Source organism: Pavona decussata, unplaced genomic scaffold (genome assembly GCF_977016875.1).
Source record: "Pavona decussata unplaced genomic scaffold, jaPavDecu1.1 SCAFFOLD_37, whole genome shotgun sequence".
NCBI lineage: Eukaryota > Metazoa > Cnidaria > Anthozoa > Scleractinia > Agariciidae > Pavona > Pavona decussata.
This window is the reverse complement of record NW_028145459.1, coordinates 66,725-79,170: the sequence shown is the minus strand read 5'-3', so window position 1 is coordinate 79,170 and position 12,446 is coordinate 66,725. Positions and strand designations below refer to the sequence as shown.

Below are 12,446 nucleotides of genomic sequence, written 5' to 3'. Positions count from 1 at the left end.
CTTTTTGTTAATTAACACTTTACGTTTTAGTCCTTATTTTCCGTTTCTCTTTCGGTGTTAATTGTAACCAGCATTTTCATTCCATCCTGCACAATTTTCGCATCATATGTAAATTCAGTCTTATATAACATCTATTACATTTTCATTTTATCACTTGCCCAGCTAAATCCAGCAATTGGTAAGTGTTTTCAGTCGTTCAGTTTTGGTTTCATTTGTTTTTTTCGCTTTTATAGTTGTTCTTATTTATTTTCCTGTAACTTTTTCTGTTAGGTATTTTACTAAACCCCTCGGTTTGAGTAAATAAATTGCTGGATTCCAAACCTACTAATATACCTGGCCCTCGCCTCTTCATCGTAAAATACAAATTGACGATTATGGACGGTATCGACGCAGATGGTGCAAGTACCATTCTAGCGAGTTCACGGCGGCGTAGAATGCCTAATTCGCTGCAGGATCAGGAAGGAGTCTTATGGGAAAAGCTGAACAGTTTAAAACGGTCTGCTGGTGGCTATGTCGCCACAATGACTAAAGTGTGTGCACAGATTGATGAGTTGCTGGCGGACTTTTCCAACTTGGTTCAAGCACGAAACCTTCAAGCGACTTTATCTGATGCATTTAGAAATTATGGAGACAATATCGGCCGTACCAAAGGTCTTCTCAGCAATGGCAGCGTGGAACTTCACGAAATCCAAGGTTTTTACGAGGCTCAAGAGGTGCGGAAATGTCTTTATGATGATAGGATTGAACAGTTTGCGATCGAAGCTGCTTCATATTTTAACAAACAAGTGTCAGTAGAATTATCTCGTGTCAAGACTTCATCTCCTCGAGGATAGGTGAGAGCTTGCGCCACACTCGGACTAAAGGTCCCCCCATTGCATCTCAAGTAAGACAAGGAAGGTCTCTAACGCTATGCAGAAATGGCGCAAGTTATGTATGATACCCTCGGATCTATGCACTGTTTAGGAGAATGATCACTGACATTCTCGAGAAAGTGATTCTAAGGTTGCCCAAATGGCTCCAAGACAAGTTTCGGGAACGTTTGAAGAAGTTAAAACGCCAAGGAAGAATTATCCCCACATTCAAGGACATTGTTGAGTTCTTGAATGTTGAGTTCTTGAATGACCAAGCTGATTTGGCTAATTATCCATTTTACACAACTTCTTCTGAGGTGAAGTCGCACAAACGAAATGAAGATCGAGACAAGCCTCATCTGCGTCACCTTACCACTCTTACCACAAGTACTACTAGGGAGGCCAGCAGACTTGCGAGCAATAAAGACACTAAAGCCAGCAACTGTCCCTTGTGTTCCCAGTACCACCCACTCTATCACTACGGGGTTTTCAAGTATAAGCCCGTTGAGGAGAGGAAAGCTTTAGTCAATAGAAAGCGGATTTGCCTCAACTGCATCAACTCTAAAGAACACTCGTCCAATTCCTGCAAGTCGCCAATGCATTGTAAGGTACCTGGACGTGGAAGACCTCACCACACTTTGCTTCACCAGTCAAGTCCATCCCGAGAAAATGCTGATCATCAAACTAACAACACTGAAGTCACAGTCATCCCAACCATGCCTAATGACCTGCCAAGCCACCAAGATGCTCCCTCGAGCACGTGCGCTAATGCAACCGTGGCCGGATCCTCTGAAATTCACCTGCAGATCATGACCCTTAAGATTATCGCCAACGATGGACGACATGCAACCACTTACGGCTTGATCGACTCCGGCTCTGACGTCATCATGATTGACCCATCCCTCATTGATCAGTGTGGTATTTAAGGTGAACTGGGGCAACTCCTCCTTTCCACAGTAAGCCAAAGAGACAAACAGGAGAACAGAGTAAAGGTTGACTTCAAAATAGCGCCCGTTGATGATCAAAACTCACACCAGATTACTGTGCGGAATGCATGGGTGTACAAGACCTTACCATCCCACTTAAGAACGTAACAGCTCAAAAGAAGATGGAGCAATGGTCGCACTTGCGTCAAGTCCCTTTGCCCGAAGTAGAAAGAAAGAAGGGAAGACCAAATGATCCCTTCGCGATACGATCTTGCCTCGGCTGGAGTATCCTTGGTGGTTCCGACAGCGCAGGCAGTAGGCGTCAGTTCAATCTGCATCACGCTTCGTCCGAGAATGTTTCTCTCAATCAACAGTTGGAAGAATTCTGGCAAGTTGAGTCCCACGGAACTGTAAAAGAAACCTTTGGACTAATGTCTGTTGAGTATTGAAAGGCGCTGAAGATAATAGGGAACACGATCTCTCAGGTATATAAAAAAACAGGAAAGATTTATTGCTGCTCGACGTTTCGGGGTCATCGTGACTCCATTATCAAGAGACTACTTAAATGGCATGCAAATAAGAAAAGGTACAAGATAAGCATTAAATTACAATTAACGGCCTAAACAAACACCTTGGCGCGGATGGAATCCGTTTGCACGTTCAGTGTTGGTTTACGAATGCGAATGTATAGCATTTCTTTAACGAGGCAATCAAATTTGCCGCTACATTTCGCGATGATGTGAAATTGCTCAATGAAGCGTTCAGGCATTTCACTATTGTGTTGGAGGTTGTAATGTTTGTAAATCAAAGATGACTGTCTAGTGTGCCCTTCTACGCGCTCGTGTAAGTGACTGCATGTATAACCCACATACCCTGCATCACACAGGTTACATTTAAATTCATGGACGATACATTGTTGGTTGACAATATGGGGCTTAATTTCGTGTCGCTTAAGTTGTTGCTCGGGCTAAGGGCTTACAAACACTGGTTGGAGTTCCCTATTTGAGTTCCCTATTTGATCCACTTTGTTTTTTGGGCCCGTTTCCCCTCCCAGTCAAAGTCATCCTTCAAGAACTATGGAGAATGGATGTCCAGTGGGATGACTCCATTCCAGAGCTTTTACTAACACAGCGGAATGGATGGGTGGAGTCACTACCCCTCGCTGCGAACATCAAGATTCCGCGATACCTCAAATCATTCTCTCGCAACCGAGTCATCACCGATGTCCAAATGCACTACTTTTCTGACGCGTCCAACAAAAGTTACGCTGCAGTTGGCTACTTAAGGCTCGTTGATGATACGGGAAAGGTGCATTGCGCCTTTGTTATGGGAAAGACCCGCAATTCCCCGCTGAGACAGTGGTCCGTGCTGCATTTAGAATTACAGTCAGCAGTGGTAGCTACACGCCTGCATCTACTGATACACGACGAGCTTGACATACCCCTTCAAGGTGTTACGTTCTGGACAGACTTCTTGACGACCCTGCAGTACATTACAAATGAGAAGAGGCGACTCAAAGCATTCGTTGCCAATCGAGTGGACGAGATTCACGTAGCCTCGACTCCGCAGCAATGGCGACATATGTCGACATCGCTGAACCCAGCTGACGGCGGTTCAAGAGGAATGAAGCTACATGATCTCGGCCCAAACTGCCGCTGGCTTTCTCACCCTAGTTCCCCCCTGAAGCCTGTAGAACACTGGCCAGTTAGAAGGATTGACAATATCCCAGAAGATGACAGTGAAGTTCATGTTGAAAGAACCATCATGGTGATTGACTGTGGATCATCACTGGACCAGTTTCTGCGTCACTATTCTTCTTGGCTGCACCTCTTAACTCTTGTCGCCTGGTTATTACGTTTTGTTAACCATGTCCAGTACAAAGGAACTTCTACTGAGGGAGGAGGAATATCCCTTTCAGAGATGCGGTGCTCTGCCAAGAAAATCTACAGTTGGTACAACGCCAAACCGTTGCCGAAGAGATTAATTCCTGGACCGAAGGTCGTCCAGTTAAAGGTCAAAGCAAGCTTGCAAGTCTGCTTCCTGTACTAGTAGAAGGAACAGAGGAAGAATTCATCACGCTCCTATCGCCTTCGAGGCTGCCCATCCGATGATACTTCCTAAAGATCATCCAGTGTCCATCCTGATCGTGCGTTATTACCACGAAATCCTGGGGTACGCCGATCGAGAGCACGTACTTTCCTTCATACGTCAACATTTCTGGATTATTCAAGCAAGGTCACTCGTACGCAATGTTCTACGAAGGTGCATCGATTGTTGCAAGCGAAATGAAGTCCCAATGACACAGCTGATGGCCAATCTGCCAAGGGAACGTCTCACTCTCTATGATCGGCCGTTTACCTACACAGGAGTAGATTTCTTTAGCCCATTCTACGTGAAGCGTGGTCGGAGTTCAGAAAAGGTGTATGGCTGAAGGTCAATGATCTCGGCCTGCTTGTGGATGAAAATTCCCCTCGTGAAGATGGCTCCTTAGCAGAGTTATGAAGATCTTTTCTGGCCACGACCAACGCGTCCGAGTTGGAGAGGTCAAAACAAAAAATTCAACGCTCATTAGGCCGATTTCAAAACTTGTATTACTGGAAGAAGAAGATTAGCAACTTTGACATTTGCTTTCAATAATTCGCAGAATCTTCTTTTGGATAGTTTGAATCCGCTAGTTTTCTAAGAACTTTCAGCGACTGATTAATTGATTCTCTTTCGTTGCCAAATTTCAGCAAATTCAGCGAAGCCCCCAGGATGTTGCGGTTTTTTCAATTAACAATTACGTTTTAGTCCTTATTTTCAGTTTCTCTTTCGGTGTTAATTGTTTCCAGTACTTTCCAGTCTTTTATAACATCTACTACAATTTCATTTTATCAGTTGCCCACCTAAATCCAGCAATTGGTAAGTGTGTTTTTCAGCCGTCCAGTTTTGTTTTAGTTTGTCGTTTTTTTCTTTTAATTCATTTTATAGTCGTTTTTATTTACTTTCCTGTACCTTTTTCTGTTAGGTATTTTACTAAACCCCTTGGTTTAAGTAAATAAATTGCTGGATTCCAAACCCGTTAGTCTACGTGGCCCTCGGCACTTCATTTGTGCTTCTTAGTTTACACTACCGAGAAAGTTAAGATAAAAAAATAGAGGTCCATAGTTTACTAACCTTACTCCTAACCATTAGCCCTTCATCCGTCCAGGTGCTCACTTACTGGAACAGGCAGAGGATTTGATTACATTGATCATTCCTTCCAGTTTGCTGAAGTCCTCTACCTGAACCACAGGATTACCAGGTCCTGCAATAAGTTGGAGTACTTCATGGTTTACTGCTGGGCCTATGCCCACCGATACCACGTTAACGTCCTTCGCCTATAAGAAAGGAAAACAATTGTCATGACGTGATCTATACAGCTTTGCAAAAATATTGTGGAGTATAGGCCAACTCTGGGACCTTAAGTCGCCTTAACTTTGGGCGACTTAAGGCGATTTAAGGCAACTTAAGCAAAACACACTGTAAAATTGAAGCGATTTTAAGCGACTTAAGGCAATTTAAGGCGATTTTAGGCGACTTAAGGTGATTTTGGGCGACTTAAGGAGAATTTTACACAAGGTGCAGTGAGTAAGCTAGACTGTTGTCCATGTATAGTTAGGCCTATGAATATACCACAGTGGACATTTAATTTGCTTTGTCTAGGTCCCACATGGATATGGAACCCTTAACCTTAAAGGCAAACAGGATGTTTTTGCCTGTGAATAATTTATTGTAATCCACCAATCAGGGAACCAAGCCTTAAAATGCATATAGCTGTTAAGATTACTGAGAAATTACCCAGGCTTCATCATCACAAAGATTTCAAGTCCTTAGTACAGACACCCCAGTTCAGGCCCAGAAAGGCCTTCAATATGACCTTAACTAACATGCATAGACTTGAACAAAATGTGTCCAAGAGAGGAAATAAAATATTGCCTGGATTGTTAAGATGCAAGCATTATGTATCAGGAAACTCCATGGGTGATCATCCTCGAAAAATTTGATATGATGCACATTATGCCCACAAGTGATCACATCTGGAATTTTTTGATACATGATTCATCTAACAAGAGTATTGATCGGTAATAAATATGTCAAATATGTAAAGAGTATCAAAAATCACTCAATCAATCACAATGATATATTTAATACACATTAAAATTAGCAAGCTCAAATAATTTGATTAACTACAGCATTTTGTTACATTCACTATTAATATAACACTTATGTCAATAGCTGAATTCCTCCATGCCACATTCCACTTGCTTGATGACCGTCGTTGCCAAATTCGTACCAGCTTCATGCCAGAAATCCAGCTATAAAAATGTTGATACGCCTCCTTCGGTAGCGTTTTACCTGTTTAAAAGAAAATATATACCGTTCAACTGATGACACTATAACAGAACAAGAATACGCATAACAAATTCACAAAAATGTACACAAACCTTGAAAGCATGCATTGGTGCCGCCATTTTAAAGACGATCGTCCCAGCATGCATTTCTTCATCTCTATTTGTTCCCAGAGCCCACACTTCTTTCAAACGCATGCAACTTGTGAATTCCTGGATTTATTTTAAGAGGTTTTGGACTTATTTCCAGTCGCAGTGGAGAAGATGTCCGTAAAATTGCATTTCTACTTAATGGTCAATTACAGGAAACATTTTGGCAATGAAGATTTGCGGCAAGAAAGTGAATTTAATGTATGTATGAAACCAGAACGAGCTTTAGCTAGTGTGGACGCCTGGCACATTCCAGCTTCTTCGTTTGTTTACAAATGCTAAAGTCAAATGGTTGTTGCGAAATAGACACTCATCGCGAATGGATTTGGCACGTCAATATCCAGAAGTTATCCTTTCTTGCATTTATGTACTGTTCGATGGCACCTGATAAGTTTTCCAATCGGTAAGTGACTGATAGTGGATAATTTTAACCTTCATATAGTGTGCACTTAAGCTTATAAAGTTTAATAATTCTTGATAAGAGACATTGACTCTTGATTTTTATTTAGGACCTAGTTTAAAAAAATTATTATCTTCTTATCAGAAAAGAAAAGCTCATTTTATTTATTTGTGTTATCCAAAATATTCCAATAAAAAGTTCAGGCAGGAAAAGGTTTCCACAACTCTGTTCATGTTTTCCTTTCCATACCTCAGTAATTGCACATGACTTAAGCCTCAGCACAGTTTGAATCCATTGCTTAATTCATACCTGCTTTAAAACACAGGTGTTAATACCGTATTTATTCGACTAACCACCCTGGGCACTTAATTTTGGGACCATGAGGGTCTCCCAACATTTTCAGCAAGCCAGGGGATTTTTAGAGAATAACAAGACAAGGGATAACAGGGGCTGACAAGTTTATTTCGCTTGAACAAGACACAAAAAGTGCAAAATCTAACATAAACAATATGAAAGTTCTTTGAGTATTGTATCTAAAACCAATTTTGGAACACAACTGACACTGATCTTACTTCATGCTGGGCTAGTACAGAAATGTATTTTGCTGGGAGGGGGCAGGGTGGGCTCTTATTTGGGAGCAGGCTCTCATTCACTTTTGGGCTTTCGGGGTTGGCGCTTGTTTGAATTGGGTGCTTATTCGTAGGTGGGCAGTTTATCGCATAAATATGGCAAACTGCCAAGAATGCTTCTTGGAGTGCAAGAGTATTGGAGCCATGCCAGTGAAAGAATATTCTTGTACCATTAATTTAGGGTTTCTGTTAAAATGTGTAACAACCAGGTCTTTTACTTTTAGAAAGGGCCCTCCAACCCCAGCTTTTAAGTTCTCACATTTGTATGGGGGGATGGTTGATGGAATTATATATAATATTACGACCATCATTTGAGTCACTGACAGAGATCAGTAACCCAATGAACACACTATTATGGACAACAAATTCATATTTGTTTTTATTGAAATGGGGAAGTTTATCCTCTGGGGGAAATTTGAGCTTTCTATAATCTAAGCGATTTTTAAAAGATCGGCAGGGGCTAAGGGGGGGGGGGGGGGGGTGGGCTCCCATATAAAAGTGAAAGGGATAAACTCAAAAAGTTTGAAAAGAAGCCCTAAAAGGTATTAGAATTCTGTTTTGTGGGCATGATCTGAACAAATTGTTTTTATCATTTTATTTTAGAGGTACCAAATCAGTTGATTGATATTTGCTGCTTGTCATATTTTTTGGCTCACTACCCTAAAAGCTACCACAATGTATCTGATGGAAGTAATTTTAGCTTTTAACACCCTAAGGGGTATCAAACCACAAATACTAACCCCTAAAAGGCATGCCAATAACCCCTGTCAATTTAATATGAGATTCCCCCCTCCCCTGCCAGGGGTATTTAAGGCGACTTAAGGCGACTTTGGGCGACTTAAGGCGACTTAAGGCGACTTTAGGCAACTTTAAGCGACTTAAGGCGACTTAAGGTCCCAGAGTAGGTCTGAGTATCCTAATGGTTTTATATGCGTGCTCATGCACTCTTACTCTTGGCTAATATAATGTTTCTCAGTTAAGACTGAATGAACTAATCTACAGAAGGAAGGACAGATAAATAGACGATTGCGTGTTTTAAAAGATAAATGCACGATTCTGACCTTGAACTCTTTAGCAATATTCTCAGCAAAAGCCTTGAAATCAAACTCTCTCGTGGGATGAGTTGGTTTGCCATCCGTGAGGAAAATCATCACATTTGGTTTGTCAGGTCTGTCTCCCCCTGCCTTAGTGAACAGCTCGTACCTGGCCTTCAGCAGAGCAAGGTCGGTACGCGTTTGGAAGGCAAGCACTATGGGTTCGTTGGCTATTTTCGTCAGCAAGGTCTTCTTGTCGTGGTATTGAGAATCAGCGAAAGTGAACACTGTGTTTGCTTTTCCGTTAAATGTGATGAAGCCAAAATGATCTGCGTCCGGAGAAGGGTGGAATGTTTCTACCAACTCTCCCAGGAACTTGATAACTAGCTCTAGGTTGGATAACCTGACACTTTTTGATTTGTCGAGAACAATTCCAATGTCAAGCCCAGCGGTACAAGGAGGTGCTAAAGAAAGTGGAAAGCAATTCATCAGCGAATTTTCACATTTCGCTACGCTACGCAATGTTGTTCTAGTGTTCAGTATTCACTAAGTTGTCTCAAGAAGTTCTAATAAAGTCAGCCTTACGGCATTCCTGTGTGTTGCACTCCTCAGTCATCTCAGATGGACCCAGTCCACTGCAGTCCTTTCCACCGTTGGATGGTGGGGGATTGGTGCAGGTTCTTGTTCGTGTCTGTGTTCCTCCTCCACACGTCACACTGCACTCAGAGGGCTCTGACCAATCAGTGTAGCCACCACCAATCGCTAGAGTTAATAGTGTAACAACCAGATAATAATTGGTTTTGGATTTTATTTTACTTGATATTTTGCAAGGAGTGTTCAAGTTATCAGAAATCAAGTGACGAATGTATCAGTATTTGTACCCAGATGTGATTGTGTTTTTAGTATCCACGTAGCATTAGTATTTTGTGATAAACCATAAATTAATTTGCTTTAAAAATGGTGTGCCTCATAATTGAGGCAAGTTTCGTTTGGATTAAAATTTTAGGACTCATGAAAAATGGAATAGTTTTTCTCATCTAAACTGTAAGATGGACAAAATAAAAATACGATAGTGTAAGGTTAAGAAATCTTAACGGTTACATAGTAAGTGTAATTTTTGGTTGGGGTCACACTTAGCAGTTTTATCTGGTAAAATGCCTTAAGATCGTTAAACCTAATGTTCACACACTTTTTTATGGTAAACTCCTTTGCGGACGTTAACACCTTCAAGATGGTGTTAAACACAAATGTCTCCATCAGACTAGTGAACTAGTTGCTCAAATCCCGCTTAAAAATAATTTCATTTCTTCAACCGATTTTAACAGGCCGCTCACAGAATAGCTCAGCGATAACGACTTGTCGCCTTTTGTTTTTGTTTCCGCACAGAAAAGGAAAACGTAAAAATTCTTTCACCTCCATTGCAAGATGAGTAAGCTGATTTGGAATTCCAAAGAAAAAGAGTGGCTTTGGCGAGTTTCTTTCTAGCTGATTGCTGCGTGGTTCTACAAACTTGGAGATTACAACAGAAAGCACATGTACAGATCTGGTTCAGCAATCGAAAATTACACGGGTTATAAAGTTTATCGTGCGGCCGTTACAAACGCGACAATCTTACTTGGAAAACTAAGAAACTTCGAACTATGAGCCGTTTTTACTATGGTAAGTATTACCATATCTATGGTAAAAAAAAAAAGCTCTTGGCTAGTGAGACTTCAAACATTAACAAGCTGGCTAAAAACATTCCCGGGCTTCTAGTTTTCCTTGATTTTGAGAAAGCCTTTGATACAATTGAGTGGCCTTTTATACATAAGACCTTTGACCACTTTAATTTTGGCTCATCCACTCTAAGATGGATTAAGCTCTTTTACCATGACATAGAAAGCTGTATCTTGAACAATGGCTGGTCTAGTAATCTTTTCAAGCTAGAAAGAGGGGTTCGGCAAGGCTGCCCGCTGTCACCTTACTTGTTCATTCTAGGCGCAGAAGTTCTTGCTGACGCAATAAGGAAACACAATAATATTAAAGGCATATTAGTTGATGGATAGGAAATTAAAATCAGTCTATATGCAGACGATACAACTCTTATTTTAGATGGATCTAGGGCATCCTTCCAAAATTCACTGCAGATTTTAGAGTTTTTTAGAGCGATATCCGACCTCCAACTAAATTATAAAAAGACAGAAGTGCTGTGGATTGGCGCAAATGCAGGAAGCGAAGAAAAACTGTGCCCCGAGCACGATTTAAGGTGGATGAGAGATAAAGTAAAAACTCTAGGGGTATGGCTCTCAACAGACCCAGAAATAATGTTGAAAGTTAACTACGAGGAAAAAATAACAAAACTTAAGGCAAGCTTGGGCTGCTGGGAATTGCGTAGATTAGGTCTGCTGGGAAAAATTACTGTATTAAAAAGCTTAATTGTCTCTCAACTCACGTTTATTTTGTCACCTTTGCCAACAAACCAGTGTGCTATTGGTGAAGTCAACACCCTATTCTTTAAGTTTTTGTGGGATGGCAAAGGCGACAAGATTAAGCGTGATATAATGATAAGTGATTATGAAGACGGAGGTTTAAAGATGATTGATATAAGGCTCTTTACTCAAGCTTTGAAACTTAGTTGGGTGAAAAAATACCTTGACAAAGGAAATGAGGCAAAATGGAAGCTTTTCTTCAATGTACAATTAAGAGACTTAGGCGGAGACATTATTTTCAAAGGGAATCTCCACAAGAAGGATATATTAACTTACTTTAAGGTATCGGATGTTTTCTTGCAAGAAATTTTGCAAATTTGGTCAGATGTTATCTACGAAGATAACATTTGCTCAAAGAAACAGTTACTGTCACAGAGCCTCTGGCTAAATTCTCTTATTCGTGTTAATAATAAACCAATACACTATTTATTATGGTCTTCTCAAGGAATACAGAATATCGGTCATTTGATGGAAAATGAGACCAGATTTTTATCTTTCTCTGAATTCAAAGAACGTTTTCACATCAAGATAAATTTTCTGTCTTTCTATTGAGTGATATCAGCTGTAAAACATCTGGTTATAACCTTTAAAAATAACGCCTCTCAGGAAAGCATCAACTACTAAAGTTTTCTTGATAAGTTTCTAAAGGCCAAAAATACAAATAAGATAGTACACAGAAAACTTATAGAAAAGAAACGAAAGCAGCCCGTGAATAGCCAAACGAAATGGTCGGAAGACTGCATGATAGAAAAAAATGAACCTATTGACTGGAAGACTGCTTACGGGCTGCCCTTTAAATGTACGAAAATCTCAAAACGTCGCGTTTTCCAATTTAAACTGTTACACAGGAGACTTGCCACTAATGATTTCTTAAAAAAAATAAAGCTAAGGGATAACGATCTTTGCAATTTCTGCCAAATTGAAGAGGAAACTCTCATCCATCTTTTCTGGAACTGTACGGTAACGTCCGGTTTCTGGCATAATTTTAGGCAATGGCTGCTCAGAAACGAATCTTCTGTGCGTTCTCTTGAGCTAACCCCTTCCTTGGTCATAGGCTTAAAGACCCACCCACTATTTTGCAAAAATTTTTACTTTTTATTCTTAGTCGCAAGACTCTATATCTGGACTTGTAGAATACAAATGACTCATCCTACAATTGACACGTTCCCCCTTTTCCTCTCACATTACAATCTTTAAAAGGTACTTGCTTATTGTTTTTTTTCTTTCTTGCCTTTTGCGGAGTATGTGCCACGTGGGCGGAACGGTAGCTGGTGTGGATGCATGTTTAATTAGTATAATTATTTAATATCACGTATCTGTTATGAAAAAAATGTAAACATTACGCATTTACTTGACGTGATTGTTGTAACTGTAGTGTGACAGTAATAGTGTTACAACTGTACTGTAATGTAATTACAAATTAATTAATCTAAACAGTGTCGGGCATCTTGTCAGTATTGTAATGTAGTAATGTAGGTATTGTAAGTATTGTTTAGTGTAAGCATTGTAAGTATTGTAAGTAGTTATTTAGTATTGCAAAATAAATAAAAAAAATTAAAAAAAAAAAAAAAAAAACATTAACAAGCTGGAATTATTACTAGCAAACAAACATCGTTTT

General features: G+C 40.3%; 1 protein-coding gene across 1 annotated transcript in view; it reads right to left on the bottom strand.

The window, feature by feature from the left end:
- Positions 1-12,446, bottom strand: part of LOC146483851 (uncharacterized) — a 66,312-nt gene that overhangs the window by 36,444 nt on the left and 17,422 nt on the right. Inside the window, exon 5 of the mRNA XM_085105125.1 lies at positions 8,946-9,122. Within this exon, the coding sequence (XP_084961251.1) occupies positions 8,946-9,122 (177 nt within the window). The remainder of the gene's footprint in view (positions 1-8,945; positions 9,123-12,446) is intronic.